General features: G+C 51.1%; 1 protein-coding gene across 1 annotated transcript in view; it reads left to right on the top strand.

The window, feature by feature from the left end:
- Nucleotides 1–16,417, top strand: part of tex14 (testis expressed 14, intercellular bridge forming factor) — a gene marked incomplete at both ends in the record, with an annotated part of 36,209 nt that extends 19,792 nt beyond the window's left edge. The window contains 19 exons of the mRNA XM_084449822.1: nucleotides 3,732–3,752; nucleotides 3,893–3,915; nucleotides 4,007–4,104; nucleotides 5,581–5,790; nucleotides 6,313–6,404; nucleotides 6,816–6,911; nucleotides 7,066–7,523; nucleotides 8,591–8,663; nucleotides 9,260–9,424; nucleotides 10,936–11,021; nucleotides 11,490–11,635; nucleotides 12,353–12,536; nucleotides 12,672–12,813; nucleotides 13,476–13,809; nucleotides 13,963–14,085; nucleotides 15,199–15,307; nucleotides 15,471–15,578; nucleotides 15,745–15,884; nucleotides 16,395–16,417. Of these exons, the coding sequence (XP_084305948.1) occupies nucleotides 3,732–3,752; nucleotides 3,893–3,915; nucleotides 4,007–4,104; nucleotides 5,581–5,790; nucleotides 6,313–6,404; nucleotides 6,816–6,911; nucleotides 7,066–7,523; nucleotides 8,591–8,663; nucleotides 9,260–9,424; nucleotides 10,936–11,021; nucleotides 11,490–11,635; nucleotides 12,353–12,536; nucleotides 12,672–12,813; nucleotides 13,476–13,809; nucleotides 13,963–14,085; nucleotides 15,199–15,307; nucleotides 15,471–15,578; nucleotides 15,745–15,884; nucleotides 16,395–16,417 (2,631 nt within the window). The remainder of the gene's footprint in view (nucleotides 1–3,731; nucleotides 3,753–3,892; nucleotides 3,916–4,006; nucleotides 4,105–5,580; nucleotides 5,791–6,312; nucleotides 6,405–6,815; nucleotides 6,912–7,065; nucleotides 7,524–8,590; nucleotides 8,664–9,259; nucleotides 9,425–10,935; nucleotides 11,022–11,489; nucleotides 11,636–12,352; nucleotides 12,537–12,671; nucleotides 12,814–13,475; nucleotides 13,810–13,962; nucleotides 14,086–15,198; nucleotides 15,308–15,470; nucleotides 15,579–15,744; nucleotides 15,885–16,394) is intronic.
- Nucleotides 16,418–18,275: the final 1,858 nt, after the last annotated feature.

Here is an 18,275-nt window from a genome sequence, read left to right as displayed (position 1 = left end):
ATGCCCGCAACACCTCAACTGGCTCCTTTCGACGCAAAGGAGCAGCGGCTCTACTCCGAGTCTCTCCCGGATGACTGAACTTCTCACCCGATCTCTCAGGGAGACCCCAGCCACCCTCCGGAGAAAACTCATTTCGGCCGCTTGTATCCGTGATCTCGTTCTTTCGGTCATGACCCATCCTTCATGACCATAGGTGAGGGTGGGGACGAAGATAGACCGGTAGATCGAGAGCTTTGCCTTTTGGCTCAGCTCTCTTTTCGTCACAACAGTGCGGTAAAGCGACTGCAGAACCGCACCAGCTGCTCCAATTCTCCGGCCAAACTCCCTCTCCATGGTTCCCTCACTCGTGAACAAGACCCCCAGATACTTGAACTCCTTCACTTGGGGTAAGGACTCATTCCTACTCGGAGCGGACAGGCCACCGGTTTCCTGCTGAGAACCATGGCCTCAGATTTAGAAGTGCTTATTCTCATCCCAGCCGCTTCACACTCAGTTGCGAACCTATCCAGAGAGTGCTGGAGGTCGCAGGCAGCTGATGCCATCAGGACCACATCATCTGCAAAAAGCAGTGACGTGATCCCCAGCTCACCGAACTGCAAACCCTCCTCCCCCCGGCTACGCCTCGATATCCTGTCCATGAAAATCACAAACAGGATTGGTGACAAAGCGCAGCCCTGGCGGAGGCCAACACCCACCGGAAAGGAAGACGACTTACTGCCGAGGACCCGGACACAGCTCTCGCTCTGGGTGTACAGGGATTGGATGGCCCTAAGTAGGGACCCCCTCACCCCATACTCCCGCATAACCCTCCACAAGACCTCTCGAGGGACCCGGTCGTAAGCCTTCTCCAAGTCCACAAAACACATGTAGACCGGTTGGGCATACTCCCAAGCCCCCTCCAAGATCCTTGCGAGAGTGAAGAGCTGGTCGGTAGTTCCACGACCAGGACGAAATCCGCATTGTTCCTCTTCGATCTGAGGTTCGACTATCGGCCGGACCCTCCTTTCCAGCACCTTGGAGTAAACTTTCCCTGGGAGGCTGAGTAATGTGATGCCTCTATAATTCGCACACACCCTCTGGTCCCCTTTTTTGAATATGGGGACCACCACCCCAGTCTGCCACTCCTTCGGCACTGACCCAGACTTCCACGCAATGTTACAGAGGCGTGTCAACCAAGACAGCCCCTCTACACCCAGCGCCTTCAGCATTTCTGGACGGATCTCATCAGTCCCTGGGGCTCTGCCACTGTGGAGTTGTTTGACTACCTCAGTGACCTCCTCCAAGGACATTGACGACCCCCCATCATCTTCCGGCTTTGCCTCGTTCGTAGAGGGTGGATTAGTCGGGTTCAGGAGTTCCTCAAAGTGCTCCTTCCAACGCTCAACAACCTCCTCAGTTGAGGTCAGCAGTGTCCCCTCCTTGCTGTATACAGCTTGGATGGTCCCCCGCTTTCCCTTCCTGAGGTGTCTGATGGTCTTCCAGAAACACTTTGGTGCCGACCGAAAGTCCTTCTCCATGGTTTCTCCGAACTCCTCCCACACCCGCTGCTTTGCCTTGGTCACGGCCGAAGCCGCAGCCCTCCGGGCCAGTCGATACCCTGCAACTGTTTCTGGGGTCTCCCGGGCTAACATATCCCGGAAGGCCTCCTTCTTCAGTCGGACGGCTTCCCTGACCACCGCTGTCCACCACGGTGTCCGAGGGTTACCGCCCCTTGAGGTACCTATGGCCGTCAGGCCACAGCTCCCAGCCGCAGCTTCAGCAATGGAGGCTTTGAACACCGACCACTCATGCTCGATGTCCCCAACCTCCACAGGGATGCCTGAGAAGCTCTGCCGAAGGTGGCAATTGAAATCTCTCCGGACAGGCTCTTCCTCCAGACGTTCCCAGTTCACCCTCACTACACGCTTGGGTTTTCCAGGTCTGTCCAGAAGTTTCCCCCGCCATCGAAACCAGCTCACCACCAGATGGTGATCAGTGGACAGCTCTGCCCCTCTCTTTACCCGAGTGTCCAAAACGCATGGCCTCAGATCAGATGATACGATAACGAAATCGATCATCGACCTTCGGCCTAAGGTGTTCTGATGCCAGGTGTACTTGTGGGCATCCTTGTGTTCGAACATGGTGTTTGTTATGGACAAACCGTGACTAGCACAGAAGTCCAACAACAAAACACCACTCGGGTTCAGATCGTGGTGGCCATGCCTCCCAATCACGCCCCTCCAAGTTTCTCCATCATTGCCTACGTGTGCATTGAAGTCCCCCAGTAGGACACTGGAGTCCCCTGCAGGAGCCCCCAAAAGGACTCCACTCAGGGTCTGCAGGAAGGCTGAGTACTCTGAACTGCTGTTCGGTGCATAAGCACAAACCACAGTCAGAGTCCCCCCCCCCACAGTCCTAAGCGCAGGGAGGCGACCCTCTCGTCCACTGGGGTGAACTCCAGCACAGAGGCGCTCAGCTGGGGGCTAGCTAGTATAGCCACACCTGCCTTACGCCTCATACCGTGAGCAACTCCGGAGAAGAACAGGGTCCAACCCCTATCCAGGAGTTTGGTTCCGGCGCCGGTGCTGTGCGTGGAGGTTAGCCCCACCAGGTGTAATTGGTATCGCTCCACCTCCCTCACAAGCTCCGGCTCCTTCCCCCCCAGCGAGGTCACGTTCCATGTCCCCAGAGCCAGCCTTTGCCGCCCGGGTCCGGTCCGTCGGTGCCCCCCGCCTTCACCGCCACCTAGTTGGCAGCGCACCCGACCCCGACAATTCCTCCCGCGGGTGGTGGGTCCACAGGACGATGGAGGAGGAGATGGTGCTTCCACGTTGCTTATTCGGGCTGGGCCCGGCCGGGCTCCGTGGTAAGCCCGGCCACCAGGCGCCCGCATGCGGGCCCTCCGTCTGGGCCTGGCTCCAGACGAGGGCCCCGGGCTTCCTCCGGGCCGGGTCTCTCTTCCTTTTTGGTGTAATGTCATCAGGGTTTTTTTCCTGTAACCCCAGGTAGGGGGGCTAGGGGGTACTACCACTTGCCCAAGGTGGACCCCCAGACTAGTGGAGGGAAGGAGGCGTCTTACTTCTCCATTCTAGTTTTGCAACTAGCCACTGCCACAAGCAGTAAGTCAACTTTATTTATATAGCGCTCTTCACAGCACGAATGCACAGAGTGCTTTACAGTAATAAGTTAAAATCAAACATACAATATGCAATCCAAAAACACATTAAAACCAGAAACAAAAAAACAAAAAAGAGAACATTGCAAGCAGCAAAAAGCATCACTTATAAAGCAGCCATTTCATGTTGGACAGCCATGGCTACAATGTGTCACTGTATGTTGTGTGTGGGACTCATGTACTCTTCCATAGCCAGATCTTTCTCCACTCGAGAAGGTCTGGCTCCCCCCCCTTATTATTCTGAGATAGGGGGAAAACGCTGTATTTCTTTCAACCCATCACAATTGTCTTGGGCGGACCCTTTTTTTCTCTCAACGGTGCCCTTGCTAAATAGTGTCGGGGGATTGAATCTGATTGGCGCCACTGAAATTGAGCGGCACCAATGCGAGGCTTATCTCAAAAACCTCTATCCGCCGAGCCAGACCAGCCTCACTGGTGACCCCTGCCCCTATGACCCCTATGACAGGCCCTGTTTGACCAGCCTCACTGGTGACCCCTGCCCCTATGACCCCTATGACAGGCCCTGTTTGACCGGCCTCAGGTGACGTGACCCCTGCCCCTATGACCCCTATGACAGGCCCTGTTTGACCGGCCTCAGGTGACGTGACCCCTGCCCCTATGACCCCTATGACAGGCCCTGTTTGACCAGCCTCACGTGACGTGACCCCTGCCCTATGACCCCTATGACAGGCCCTGTTTGACCAGCCTCATGTGACGTGACCCCTGCCCCTATGACAGGCCCTGTTTGACCAGCCTCACTGGTGACCCCTGCCCCTATGACCCCTATGACAGGCCCTGTTTGACCAGCCTCATGTGACGTGACCCCTATGACCCCTATGACCCCTATGACAGGCCCTGTTTGTCATCTGAGGGCACGGACTCCCTGGAAGAGGACAGTCCTACTCCACAGCCCAAACACAGTCAGAACCCGGCCAAGACCAGGTGGACCAGTAAGACCTCCTCTGCCTACCTTCCACCACAGCACACACAGAACAGAACACATCACTACATCATTATCAGGATTAGGGATGGTAACAGAACACATCACTACATCATTATCAGGATTAGGGATGGTAACAGAACACATCACTACATCATTATCAGGATTAAGGAGGGTAACAGAACACATCACTACATCATTATCAGGATTAGGGATGGTAACAGAACACATCACTACATCATTATCAGGATTAAGGATGGTAACAGAACACATCACTACATCATTATCAGGATTAGGGATGGTAACAGAACACATCACTACATCATTATCAGGATTAGGGAGGGTAACAGAACACATCACTACATCATTATCAGGATTAGGGATGGTAACAGAACACATCACTACATCATTATCAGGATTAAGGAGGGTAACAGAACACATCACTACATCATTATCAGGATTAGGGATGGTAACAGAACACATCACTACATCATTATCAGGATTAGGGAGGGTAACAGAACACATCACTACATCATTATCAGGATTAGGGAGGGTAACAGAACACATCACTACATCATTATCAGGATTAGGGATGGTAACAGAACACATCACTACATCATTATCAGGATTAGGGAGGGTAACAGAACACATCACTACATCATTATCAGGATTAAGGATGGTAACAGAACACATCACTACATCATTATCAGGATTAGGGAGGGTAACAGAACACATCACTACATCATTATCAGGATTAGGGAGGGTAACAGAACACATCACTACATCATTATCAGGATTAAGGATGGTAACAGAACACATCACTACATCATTATCAGGATTAGGGATGGTAACAGAACACATCACTACATCATTATCAGGATTAGGGAGGGTAACAGAACACATCACTACATCATTATCAGGATAAAGGATGGTAACAGAACACATGACTACATCATTATCAGGATTAGGGAGGGTAACAGAACACATGACTACATCATTATCAGGATTAGGGAGGGTAACAGAACACATCACTACATCATTATCAGGATTAGGGATGTTCACAGTTAATCCACTATTGATTCATTGCCGATAAGAATTTACTCGAGTAAGATTTGGTTACTCGATTAACTACTTGTTAATGGAAAATAACTTTTTTTGAACGAACGTTATCAACGGGAGTTGCGTGAAGTGTAATCATGATTTAAGGTCTGACTGCACATTAGGGCGCCACGCCGTCTAGCGAAGGCTAATTAGGATGCCGGGAAATTTCAACGACAGCGGAATAAGACACAAAAATGAAGCGAGTCAAGCGCGGGACGTTCTTATCAATTAATTGACTATTGTTTGTTAAGGTTAACAGTTATCGATGAATGAAATTTCTTGAAATTTGCAACCCTAATCAGTATCACATACTTTCAAGTTCTATGTGTTTGGCCCTGCGTGTGTGAAGTGCGAACGCTCTCCTCCATCTGCGCGTCCCTCCCAGGCGAGGTGGCGGACCTGGTGGCCAGGATGAGCCGTGGGTGTTTGGGCGCGGCGCCAGGACCCGCCGGCAGCAGTGGCAGCGAGGAGGTGGAGGACCGTTGGGGTCAGGGGTCAGGGTCAGCGCAGGGACCGCCCAGAGACAGACATGTCGGAGCGGAGCAGCAGGGACAAAGTGACACCGAGCTGGAGAAGATCGAAAAGAGTTTTGCCGGTGAGCGGGGACTGGCTGAGATGGCCTGTAACCACAGTCTTCATACTAGAGTAGAAAGAACCAGACAGTTTGAATGTGTGAATGACACAGCGTAATATGTTGCCTATATTATGTTGCAGAGATTGAATTAAATATTTGAGACTTGATTGATGATTAGATGATATGAGCTGTATAATGTCAGTGTTTGCCATGTCTCTCCTATTATGTTTTCTCTTACTCTGAAAATGTAATTTAATGTAATGTATTGCTTTATAAATGTTCTTAGCCGGTAGACAAACATACTCCTGGAGCTTGTTCGATCGCCTTGTTGAGAGGGGTCAGGGAAGAATTTTTACAGCTCACTTATCTGCCCCCCGGGTGATTACTGTTTTTTTGCTTCCCTCTGGAATATGTAGGGGTGGGTCGTATGCCCACCTCCCTTGTTCTCTGTAAAGCGCATTGTGTTGCCTCTGGGTATGAAATGCGCTATACAAATAAAGCTCTGATTGATTGATTGATAATGTACCACATCACTGTGTCCAGGTGTCCAGAGTGACAGCGAGGAAGACTTCTACTCTGTCAACCCAACCTTCAATATGACCTGTGGAGTGTGGGAGGAAGCCAGATCAAGAGAGGTGAGGGAACTAACATCACTCAGCTCCTCCCTCACTCAGCTCCTCCCCCCTCACTCAGCTCCTCCCTCCCTCAGCTCCTCCCTCCCTCAGCTCCTCCCTCACTCAGCTCCTCCCTCACGCAGCTCCTCCCTCACTCAGCTCCTCCCTCACTCAGCTCCTCCCTCACTCAGCTCCTCCCTCACTCAGCTCCTCCCTCCCTCAGCTCCTCCCTCACTCAGCTCCTCCCTCACTCAGCTCCTCCCTCACTCAGCTCCTCCCTCACGCTGCCCCCAAGGGGCAGGAAACATCTGCTAAACATTTGGTCATTAGGTGGTACGAGTGATGTTGAGGTACGATTAAAGAGAGGCAAGTAATGGCAGTGTCTGTGTGTGTGTGTGTGTGTGTGTGTGTGTCCGTCCATCCGTCCTGGAGGACGAGAACTCGGAGTCGGACTCCACCCAGTCTCCTTCCAGCACGTTCTACACCCCAGACCCAGAGCAGTGGAACAATCCACCCAGAGTCCGTCAGGTGGGTCCAGTCCTAAAGCATCCTAACACACACACAGATGAACCACGCACAGATACAGATATACTAACACACACACAGATGAACCACGCACAGATACAGATATATCGCCACCACTACTGCGTGTTCAGTGTGTTGTGGTCGTCCCCCTCCTCAGAGCCCCAGTTCAGAGGAGGAGGACCTGGACCTGACGATGGAGGTGTGCAGGCCTGCCCCGGAGGAACACACCCTGGGAACCAAACACCCAGGGCCTACCCCGGAGGAACACACCCTGGGAACCAAACACCCAGGGCCTACCCCGGAGGAACACACCCTGGGAACCAAACACACCCTGGGAACCAAACACCCAGGGCCTGCCCCGGAGGAACACACCCTGGGAACCAAACACACCCTGGGAACCAAACACCCAGGGCCTACCCCGGAGGAACACACCCTGGGAACCAACACCCTGGGAACCAAACACCCAGGGCCTACCCCGGAGGAACACACCCTGGGAACCAAACACCCAGGGCCTACCCCGGAGGAACACACCCTGGGAACCAAACACCCAGGGCCTACCCCGGAGGAACCCACCCTGGGAACCAAACACCCAGGTCTGACCCTCCCCTGGGACTGGTCATGTATTAGGCACATCTGAAACACACACTGATAACACATCCTGTACGCTGATCGATAAGCAAATCACGTCTCCGCCCCAAACGCATTCAGCATGTAGTAGAAGTACCATGATCAATGTCGGCTGTTATTCAGAGCAACTTGCAATAGAGTGGTGGGGTGTGATGTCATTGTGTAGGCTAGAAGGTGAGCATTGCTGCCATTTGGTTCGGAGCTCTAAATCCCTATGGGAACAATGAATGGGATTCTTGAAAAATGCAGAAAATAAGGTATGTGTTGAACAGAGGCAAGAGACCCTTGTACGTTATAACAGTTATAAAAGTTCAAACACATAGTTGAAGATGGGTTTTGTGAATTTTGAAGCCTTCTACTTTCATAGCTAGCCCAGTAAACATGGTGGATGTCAGAAAGACATTGGACTCATGTAGTCCAGTTTCAAAAATGTTTAGCATAGCACTAGCAACATCAACCTCAGAACCAAATAAGGGCTTCAAAATTCACAAAACCCATCTTCACTGATGCATTTGAACTTTTATAACAAAACATACTCCTTCTTCTTCTTTCGTGTAACGTCAGAGGTCCAACTCGGTGTCGTGTAGCCATGCCAACATCTCGGGTCCTAGGTCAAAGAGGCTGGCTTCCGAGGGTGGTCTGTACAAGGGGCAAGTGGTGATTATATGTTCGGCTGTCTGTTCAGGGTCACCGCACTCGCATGCCGCACTGTCTGCCAGGCCCCACTTCTTCATCGATGTTTTAAAACGACCAACCCCAGTTCGCAGGCGGTTCAGTGTGGTCCATTGCCGGCGTGGTAGGTCGTCTCCTCCTATGGCGCCACCTCCTGGGTCCCAGATGTAGTGATGGACGCGGGAGGGCCCTGCTGACTGCCACTCCTGCTTCCAAGCTGCTGCCAGCCAAGCATCTCTGGAGATGTCCTCAGAGATGGAATTGAGCATCTCTTGCGCTGCCTTGTTGTAGGGGTGGCGGGATTTGAGTCTGCTTGGAGGAGCCGCTGTTGTTGTGGTGTTGTGCAGGATGTGCCACTCATATCTTTTTGCTTTTCTGGCCAGGGCGAGGGTGGCAGCCTCCCGTCGGAGGCCGGCCGGGGCTATTCCCGCGAGGACTGGCAAGAGGGACACTGGGGTAGGCTTCAGGCATCCAGTAATTATTCGGAGGGCACTGTTTATAGCCACGTCAACTTTGCTTGTATGAGGGCTTCTGCACCAGACTGGGGCGCAGTATTCCGCTGCAGAGAAGACCAGAGCTTGGGTCGATATTCGCAGAGTCTTAGCGGATGCTCCCCAGGTTATTCCCGCAAGGCGGCGGATCAGCGCAACCCTAGATGTAACTTTGGCCTTGACTTCTTCTAGATGTTGTCTGAAGGTCAGGGTCCGGTCCAGACGCACACCGAGGTACTTCGGAGCTTGCTGGACCTCCAGGCGTTTGTTGTCGACACGCACCTCCAGTTCCCTCTTTGCTTCTCTGGTGCTTAGATGGTATGCTGCTGCAACTGTCTTTCCGATGCTGAGCTGTAGACGCCACCTTTGAAGGTATGCTACCAGAGTGCCCATATCTTTGTTAAGGCCATCTTCCATCGCCTTCCACTTTGGACGTCTCAGCATGATGGCAAGATCGTCTGCATAGCCGTACTTTCTGGATGTTGTGTCAGGTAGGTCATGTATGTAGATGTTGAACAGCATCGGTGAGAGAACTGACCCCTGCGGAACCCCGTTCCTCAGTCTTCTGAGTCTACTGCGCTGGCCACTGCTGGTCTGGAGGACGAAGCTGCGGTTGGAAAGTCTCTCCATGATGAACTTCACCATGTGCCGGTCTGGGATTATCCTCAACAGCTTCAGGTGGAGACCACGGTGCCACACGGTGTCGTATGCGGCAGTCAGATCCAGGTACACTACCCCAGCTTTCTCGTTGTCCTGGAAGCTGTCCTCGATGTCCTGAGCGAGTAGTGTTACCTGGTCTGCTGTTGATCTTCCACGACGGAAACCAGCTTGTTCCCGTGGGAGCTGTGAGTCAACCACTGGCTCGATGCGGCTATGGATCATCCTCTCCAAGATTTTAAATGGGACACAGAGCAGCGAGATGGGCCGGTATGATTTGGGGTCCTCCGCAGGTTTATTTGGCTTTGGCAGAGCTATGACGGAGGCACGGCGCCAAGTCTTTGGGAGCTTTAACCTCTGGTAGCACGATGTGAAGAAAGCACAGAGCCAGCGAGATGTTGTTGTGCTCTGGTGGATGACGAACTCCGGGTGGATGTTGTCACGGCCTGGAGATTTTCCTGGCTTGAGTTTACTCATGGCCTCACTGAGTTCTTCTTCCGTAAAGTCTCCCGAGATGTTGGAATCGACACTGGCTGCTCTCAAGATGCAAGACACCTCACGCGATGTCTGTCGGGCAAAGTCTTTGTCTGCATCCGAGAAACGGCCGTTCTTCAGGAGCTGGGATGCGATGGCATCAGCTGTGACTGGGCAGCTGGAAGGTGTTGTGTTTCTGCCAGTAAGCCGATCGATTCAACGACTTCTGTCCATCTGGTCCTGCGGGTGACGTCCAGCCTCTGGGTCAGAGCTGCTGCAGTCATGTCCACCTCTTCTCTGGAACTAGCCCTCTGGTGGTCACACAGAAGGCGGCTGCACTCCTTGTCCCAACCTGGGATGTAGCTCCTGTTGTAGCCACGTGGGATGGCCTTCTTTGCCGCACCCAGGAGGATCCGGCAGTAGGCTGTGTAGGCCGCATCCGAGTCCACTGACTCTGGGTCAGGCAGGCCAGCTGACCTTCTTTCCGTCTCCTCAGCATACAACACTCAGTTGGCCTTACGGAAGTTCCATCTTTTGACAGGTTTCCCTGGTACCGGCTGCACCAGTGATAGAACTTTAACGATGGCTGGTCGGTGATGTGAATGGGGAAACCTGTCCAGGACGCGTCTCTCCGGTTTGGGGTCGTTACTGCGGCAGATGGCGAAGGCCAAGTCCGGGTTGGTGGAGGTATTCCAGCGTGAAGAGTAGAAAGATGGAGGCTCCTTGGGGTCATACAGCAGCAGGGCATCGGTGTTGGAGGCCAATTCGCTCAGTGCTACTCCATTAGGTGTTGTGTGATTATAACCCCAGTCTGTGTGTTGACAGTTGAAGTCACCTGCATAGATTGCGGGTGCAGGTACTGATGGGAGTGATGTTGCAGACAGCTCCGATGGTGGGGGCTTGTACACATTGATGACTGATGTCTCCTGGATTTTTGTAACCAGCCATTCGATGTTGGAGCCTGGTGGTGATTGGCTAGTGGCTGACCAGCTTATTTCAGTCTGTACGAAGGTTGCCACACCGTGTTGCTTGCTGTGGGTGGACCCAGTGAGATGGAACCCAGGGATCTTGAGGATGTTGTTGGATGTGCAGTGTGTCTCCTGCAGGAGCAGAACCACTGCCCCAGTGGAATTAGCCAGGTGACGCAGGACTTCGAGTTTGGCGGTGGTAAGGCCCTCGACATTGAGTTGAAGCACTGACAGGCCTCGGTTTTCGACGGTCGGGATGGCTGCTCGTCCGCCGTTCCTAGGTCTGCCAGCTCGACGTATACTCTTGTCTGTTAAACACACACCTTATTTTCAGACATTTTTCCCGAATCCCATTCATTTTTCCCATAGGGATTTAGAACTCGTTTGTAATGTTTCAGCCTACAAAATGATGACATCACCTCACCACTCTATGATAGTAACACACACCTCCTGTGTGTCTGCTACCTAGCTGTAATCTGCAACACCATTAAAGAAAACTGGCCTTTCTTGTCATTGACTGTATTTTCCAGGATGTCAATCCACACAGGAGTCAGAGGAGATGGACACACACCCTCTCATCAGTGGACACGCCCCGTTTCCACTGGCCTGGTAAATACAGCGCATGCCAGAAAGAGCTCTGCAAACAAGGTGTTCTGATAAGGTGTAATGGATGTGTGTGTGTGTGTGTCCAGTGGCCTCCCTGAACTAGCTGAGTTGGCGGATCTATCCAGCATCACCTGCTCCCCTGCCCAGCAGCAGGAGGGTGGGGACCAGGACGGACCCCTGAGCCCCCTCGGCCGACCGGCCCCGCCCTGCAACAGCACCCCCCGCAGCCCCGGTACAACCACACACACACACACACACACACTCTGATCAGCCCAAGAGTAACATCTCACCCTCTGATCAGCCCAATACTGGAGACTAACATCTCACCCTCTGATCAGCCCAATACTAGAGAGTAACATCTCACCCTCTGATCAGCCCAATACTAGAGAGTAACATCTCACCCTCTGATCAGAGTAACATCTCACCCTCTGATCAGAGTAACATCTCACCCTCTGATCAGCCCAATACTAGAGAGTAACATCTCACCCTCTGATCAGCCCAGTACTGGAGAGTAACATCTCACCCTCTGATCAGCCCAGTACTGGAGAGTAACATCTCACCCTCTGATCAGCCCAATACTGGAGAGTAACATCTCACCCTCTGATCAGCCCAGTACTGGAGAGTAACATCTCACCCTCTGATCAGAGTAACATCTCACCCTCTGATCAGAGTAACATCTCACCCTCTGATCAGAGTAACATCTCACCCTCTGATCAGCCCAATACTGGAGAGTAACATCTCACCCTCTGATCAGCCCAGTACTGGAGAGTAACATCTCACCCTCTGATCAGCCCAATACTGGAGAGTAACATCTCACCCTCTGATCAGCCCAATACTGGAGAGTAACATGCCCGGCAGAGACCAGGAAACTGACAAGATCCCATTTTCACAACAAGATCAGACGCTTCCTGTTATGATGCATGTGCTGGCGTGGACCCGCGGGGTCCAGAGAACGCCGTGCGCTGCCTCAGCTACAGCGTTATCCGCCAGGCCGCGGGGTCCAGAGAACGCCGTGCGCTGCGTCAGCTACAGCGTTATCCGTGCGCTGCGTCAGCTACAGCGTTATCCGTGCGCTGCGTCAGCTACAGCGTTATCCGTGCGCTGCGTCAGCTACAGCGTTATCCGTGCGCTGCGTCAGCTACAGCGTTATCCGTGCGCTGCGTCAGCTACAGCGTTTTCCGTGCGCTGCGTCAGCTACAGCGTTATCCGCCAGGCCGCCGCTGACACGCTGCATGTTTTTTGGTTGCAGCGACAACACCCCTGCACAGGGTCACGGGGGTCAGCGGCGGGGCCCCGCCCCCTCTCCCCAGCCTCCTCCTGGACACCTCCCCCTGGAGCAGCTGGCACTCCCCGCCCCTCCACACCGAGAGCTACGCCACCGCGGCCGGGAGCCTGGGAGCCAGCAGCATGGTCTGGGACACACAGGCTCATTCCTACACCACACTGGCAGGCTTATTGCTAGGTTCTAGGGATGTACGATATATCGGCAATTATATATCGGTATCGACCGATGTTAGTCATTTTTTTATATATCGGTATCAATCCGATGTGTAAAACAGGGCCGATGTGAACAACCGATTATTATCTCTGTCTAGCTGCTGTTGTGTGTGTTGTTTTTGAGAGGAAACTATGCAGTAAATATATGATTTATCAGCTTTTCCAAATGTTTTGGAAATAGAGACAGTGTTTACATGTGTTTTTCAGTATGTATAACATTTCATTATCATAGAAACCTGTTTTGATACAGATCATATCGACATCGGTGAATATCGGTTATCGGCCATAAGAGCAAAGTTAATATCTGTTATCGGTATCGGGCTAAATTTTCATATCGGTGCATCCCTACTAGGTTCCAAAATTAGTTGCAGTATTTGCTCTTAGAGTCTAGTCTAAAACGTGCACATTTTTGCTTTACAGTCACGTGTTTCTAAGTTTTGTTAAGGCACAATGTGTCTAGATAGTGCTGCGCTTGTGAAACCTAACTACCCATAGAAGTCCTTCCAGTCTGAGGTCCCAGGGGTGAACATGCTGGAGTGGGAAAACGGGACTGTTGCTCCACTCTTTGTCTCCAGACGGAGGCTTCCATGTCTAGCGTTTGGCGGTCCCCCGTTGGAGGACGCCCCTCCCCCGAGGAGACAGACGCGTCCGCGGGGCCCCCAGACTTCACCATGGCCAGCTCAGTGGAGGGACAGACCGCCGGATGGAAGGGAGCGGGCTCCACGTCCACCAGGACCCAGGAGGGAGACGGTCAGGACGAAGAGGTCCGTGGGAGAGGGGCCAGAGATGGTGCAGCCCCCCCAGGGATGGAAGAGGCGAAGGACGAGGAGGCAGAGGGGTCGGAGCAGGGTAGCCGCGAGGGTCTGGAGGAGGAGCCACAAGACGAAGGCCTGTCAGACCCAGAGGGAGGTGAGGGGTTCAGGTGTCGCCCCTAGACTTGGGCCCCGACCAACGGTTTCATTTCACTAAAAGGCTCAGAAGAACTGCAGAGACTATAATTCTATATGGAATGAAATGAAATTTGATTGTAGATTGTGGTAACTTTTGAACCATTCCTCACAGAGCGTACGTCAGAGGAGGAAGAAAGTGAAGAGGAGTTGCTTGATGAAGAAGGTTCGGAGGTGACCTGTGATGACGAGGAGGAGAAGGAGCCTCTAGATGGAAATGAGACCACCCAGAGTGACGGTATTACATCATATCCACACAGTATTAAACCATTACCACACGGTATTACACCATTACCACACAGTATTACACCATTACCACACGGTATTACATCATTACCACACGGTATTACACCATTACCACACGGTATTACACCATTACCACACGGTATTACACCATTAATACACGGTATTACATCATTACCACACGGTATTACACCATTACCACACAGTATTACACCATTACCACACAGTATTAAAAAATTACCACACGGTATTACACCATTACCACACAGTATTCCATCATTACCACACGGTATTACACCATTACCACACGGTATTAAACCATTACCACACGGTATTACACCATTACCACACAGTATTACACCATTACCACACAGTATTACATCATTACCACACGGTATTACACCATTACCACACGGTATTAAACCATTACCACACGGTATAACATCATTACCACACGGTATTACACCATTACCACACAGTATTACACCATTACCACACGGTATTACATCATTACCACACGGTATTACACCATTACCACACGGTATTAAATCATTACCACACGCTATTAAATCATTACCACACGGTATTACACCATTACCACACGGTATTACACCATTACCACACAGTATTACATCATTACCACACGGTATTACACCATTACCACACGGTATTACACCATTACCACACGGTATTAAACCATTACCACACGGTATTAAATCATTACCACACGGTATTGCACCATTACCACACGGTATTACACCATTACCACACGGTATTAAATCATTACCACACGGTATTTAACCATTACCACACGGTATTAAATCATTACCACACGGTATTACACCATTACCACACGGTATTACACCATTACCACACGGTATTAAATCATTACCACACTGTATTAAACCATTACCACACGGTATTACACCATAACCACACGGCATTACACCATTACCACACGGTATTACACCATTATCACACTGTATTACACCATTACCACACGGTATTACACCATTACCACACGGTATTCTCACAATAGCACTTGAACACATTCAACATCAATAGATAAGCATCACGTTTAATCATGTTCACCTCTTCCTCTTCCCAGATGAGCCGTGTAGTAGGGATCCAGCTCTTGTAGATACTGGAGCTCCTGTGTATCAGAGACGGGCCAGAGGGCCGCCTGCTGACCCAGAGTCCCTGGAGGACACCGACAGGTACGGCCCGCCTCGCCCAGCATAGTCCACACTTTGGACCACCAACCTCTGCTAATGTATGTTGCCATAATATGAATATTTATTCTTCAAATGAAATACTTAGTTGTGTACCTAACAAGGTACGCACATCATGGTGAAATGAGTCCCTCCCCGCACCTCTCAGAGCGAACTCCACCCTGGATGAGGAGCTGCAGGGCCTGCTCGTGGACAGAGCTGCCGGGGGAAACCGGGCTCTCAGAAGCCCGGGGCCTATAGCACGTTTCAAAACACCGTGAGTCCCGAGCCAGTAGCTGGCTAGCATTATCCAACCCCAAACCCACACCATCACCCCGTGATACCAACTCACTTACAACAGTCACCCAACCCACGCTTGTTACTGTAAGCGCTGTTTCCAGAGTGAGGTGCGCTGCTGCAGCGTTGTGTGTGTGTTTGGTCAGGAGGGGTGTGTGTGAGCCCCGGGCGGAGGCCGAGGGAGGTCAGGAGGCCGGGTGCCCGGGGGGAGACCGTGTCGAGGCTGCGGAGCGGAAAGTCGCTGACCCCACTGACCCCGCTGACATCGTCTCAGCGTCTATCACCGGTGAACCTACAGTACATACCCAGATTTTCTCTCAACACATTGAGAAGATCTTCCTTGTTTTCTACATTATACCGAGCTGTTGAGTATAAATGTAACCCACTGTGTTTGAACAGGGCTGGAGATGGATAGTCATGGGAGCCGGAATCTGCCTCACAGGTAAATGATACAGGAGGACATGACGGCCATTTCCATTAAATATTTGTACTTCAGTTGTGCCTCTCCCTATTACTAGTGCACACACACGATGATGACGAGACCAAGGTTTTTGCTATTGTTGTCAAGGTAGTATGTGTTGCACACCAGGGGACTCTGAGAGGAAGCAGTATTTAATATGCAAGATGATGTTGATGAACTGATCCTGTTTTTTTACCGTATTTATTTATTTATTTTTGCTTTGTATTGTCCTGGGTTGTATGACTGACTCAACTGCAAGCCAAATCTACCTTTGGGTATCAACTAAACTAAACACATGATTCCCTGCTGTGTCCGTGGCCTGCGTGCCTCTCCCAGATTCCATACGGAAGAGAATTTGAACCATCTTTTTATCCCTGCAGGGTCATTGTCCTGGAGCACACACCCTTCAAAACCCAAAGTGGACCCAACCAAGTTATGGGAGAGTAAATTGATGTATAATTTACCCTGTTTATAAATAGGGGGGTGAATGTTTGATACTGTTAGATTTGAGGAGCTTGGAGCACATGGTGCGTGGTTAGTGTGGTAATACATGTACTGATGTTTTGTACTGGGATTGCATTTTATCTTCATTGTTCTTAGTGAAAATAATATTGGCTTAATGTTAGTGGCATTTCAATATTTTAGTAGCTTTATTGGAACGTTTTCAATCGTTCGAATCATCATTTTGCTATTTCTGTTTTCATATGGCTATTAAACCAAATGTGAGTGATTGACATTTCACCTTCAGTATTACTTAACTCGCCTGTGATTAATATTTAGATAGATTTCTTTACTGTCAGGAAATGTGTTGCCACATCAGTACAGTGTCATAAAAATGACAGATCCAATATCCACCGAGCACCGTACACCCTGCAGAAACATCCCATCACCAGACACATTCATGCACATACTCACACATCACATATAGTAATGACATGATCATTGTGGGATTGCTTTGTTGAGTGATGCTCTGGCAGAGGAGCTTGTGCTAAAGAGCACGTTCCCAGGCCAGGAACCTGCATCTACGGGGGGGGCGGGGTCAAGAGCAGTTGGAGGTGCTCTGTCTGGTTGGTTGGGGGGGGGGGGTCGTGAGCAGTGGGAGGTGCTCTGCCTGGTTGGTTGGGGGGGGGGGGTCATGAGCAGTGGGGGGTGATCTGCCTGGTTGGGGGGGGAGGGGGGTCATGAGCAGTGGGAGGTGCTCTGCCTGGTTGGGAGGGGGGGGGGGTCGTGAGCAGTGGGAGGTGCTCTGTCTGGTTGGGAGGGGTTGGTTGGTTGGGGGGGGGGTCGTGAGCAGTGGGAGGTGCTCTGCCTGGTTGGGTTGGGTTGGGGGGGGGTCGTGAGCAGTGGGAGGTGCTCTGCCTGGTTGGGAGGGGGGGGGGGGCGGGGTCATGAGCCTGTATGGGTTGGTTGGGGGGGGGTCGTGCTCTGCCTGTATGGGCTGTTCTGTTGAGGTCTGAGAGATTGGGGGTGGGGAGGCTAATAATGGCACACAGTGTCATCAAGGCAGAGCTTGCCTGGAAGAGTATAGTCCTCAATTTTAATCTATACCAAAATTAATATATACCAAAGGTCAGCAGTAACTCTTGAACTTTGTTATTGTTACATTATCTCTTACCAATTACTCAAGGAGCTTACACATTCTGCACTATATGTTCAATAATAATGTACTTCTTGACTGAGTCAATCATTGGCCCAGGCCAATCTTTTAATTGAATAGAGAAGGACCATAAAACACATTTAAAGGGGCAGTCAGGCTTGTTTCAGTTGATTTCCGTGATTCAGACATGTGTCAGGAAACACCTACACTGACGGTGATTTTTAAAAGCATTTAATCCAAATAATATCAACTGAGACAGGCGTGACTTCACGGTGCCCCTTTAAGACAAGACATAAATGATCATATAAAATTCTGTAGCAATCTGCTACTTGCATCACTGACCGTATTTACACTGGTGAAATGCATCATTGTCGCCGCCCAGCGACATTTTCAGTCGTGTGTGTTGGTTGGTTCTTTAGCAGGATTACACAAAAACTAGCAGACCGATGTTCATGTAACTCGTGGAAGGGTGAAGCACGGGCAAACTTGGAACCCATAATATTTTGGAGCAGATCCAAATAAGTGGGCGGATCCAGAACAACGCGAACTTGCCCATCCATCCATTTTCACCCTGGATTTAGGCTCAGGTCTGTCAATGCCACTTCCATGATTGCGCAATC

Source organism: Borostomias antarcticus (genome assembly GCF_949987555.1).
Source record: "Borostomias antarcticus genome assembly, chromosome: 15".
Lineage (NCBI taxonomy): Eukaryota > Metazoa > Chordata > Actinopteri > Stomiiformes > Stomiidae > Borostomias > Borostomias antarcticus.
Note: the sequence above shows the minus strand (reverse complement) of the source record. Positions and strands in the feature narration are given on the sequence as shown.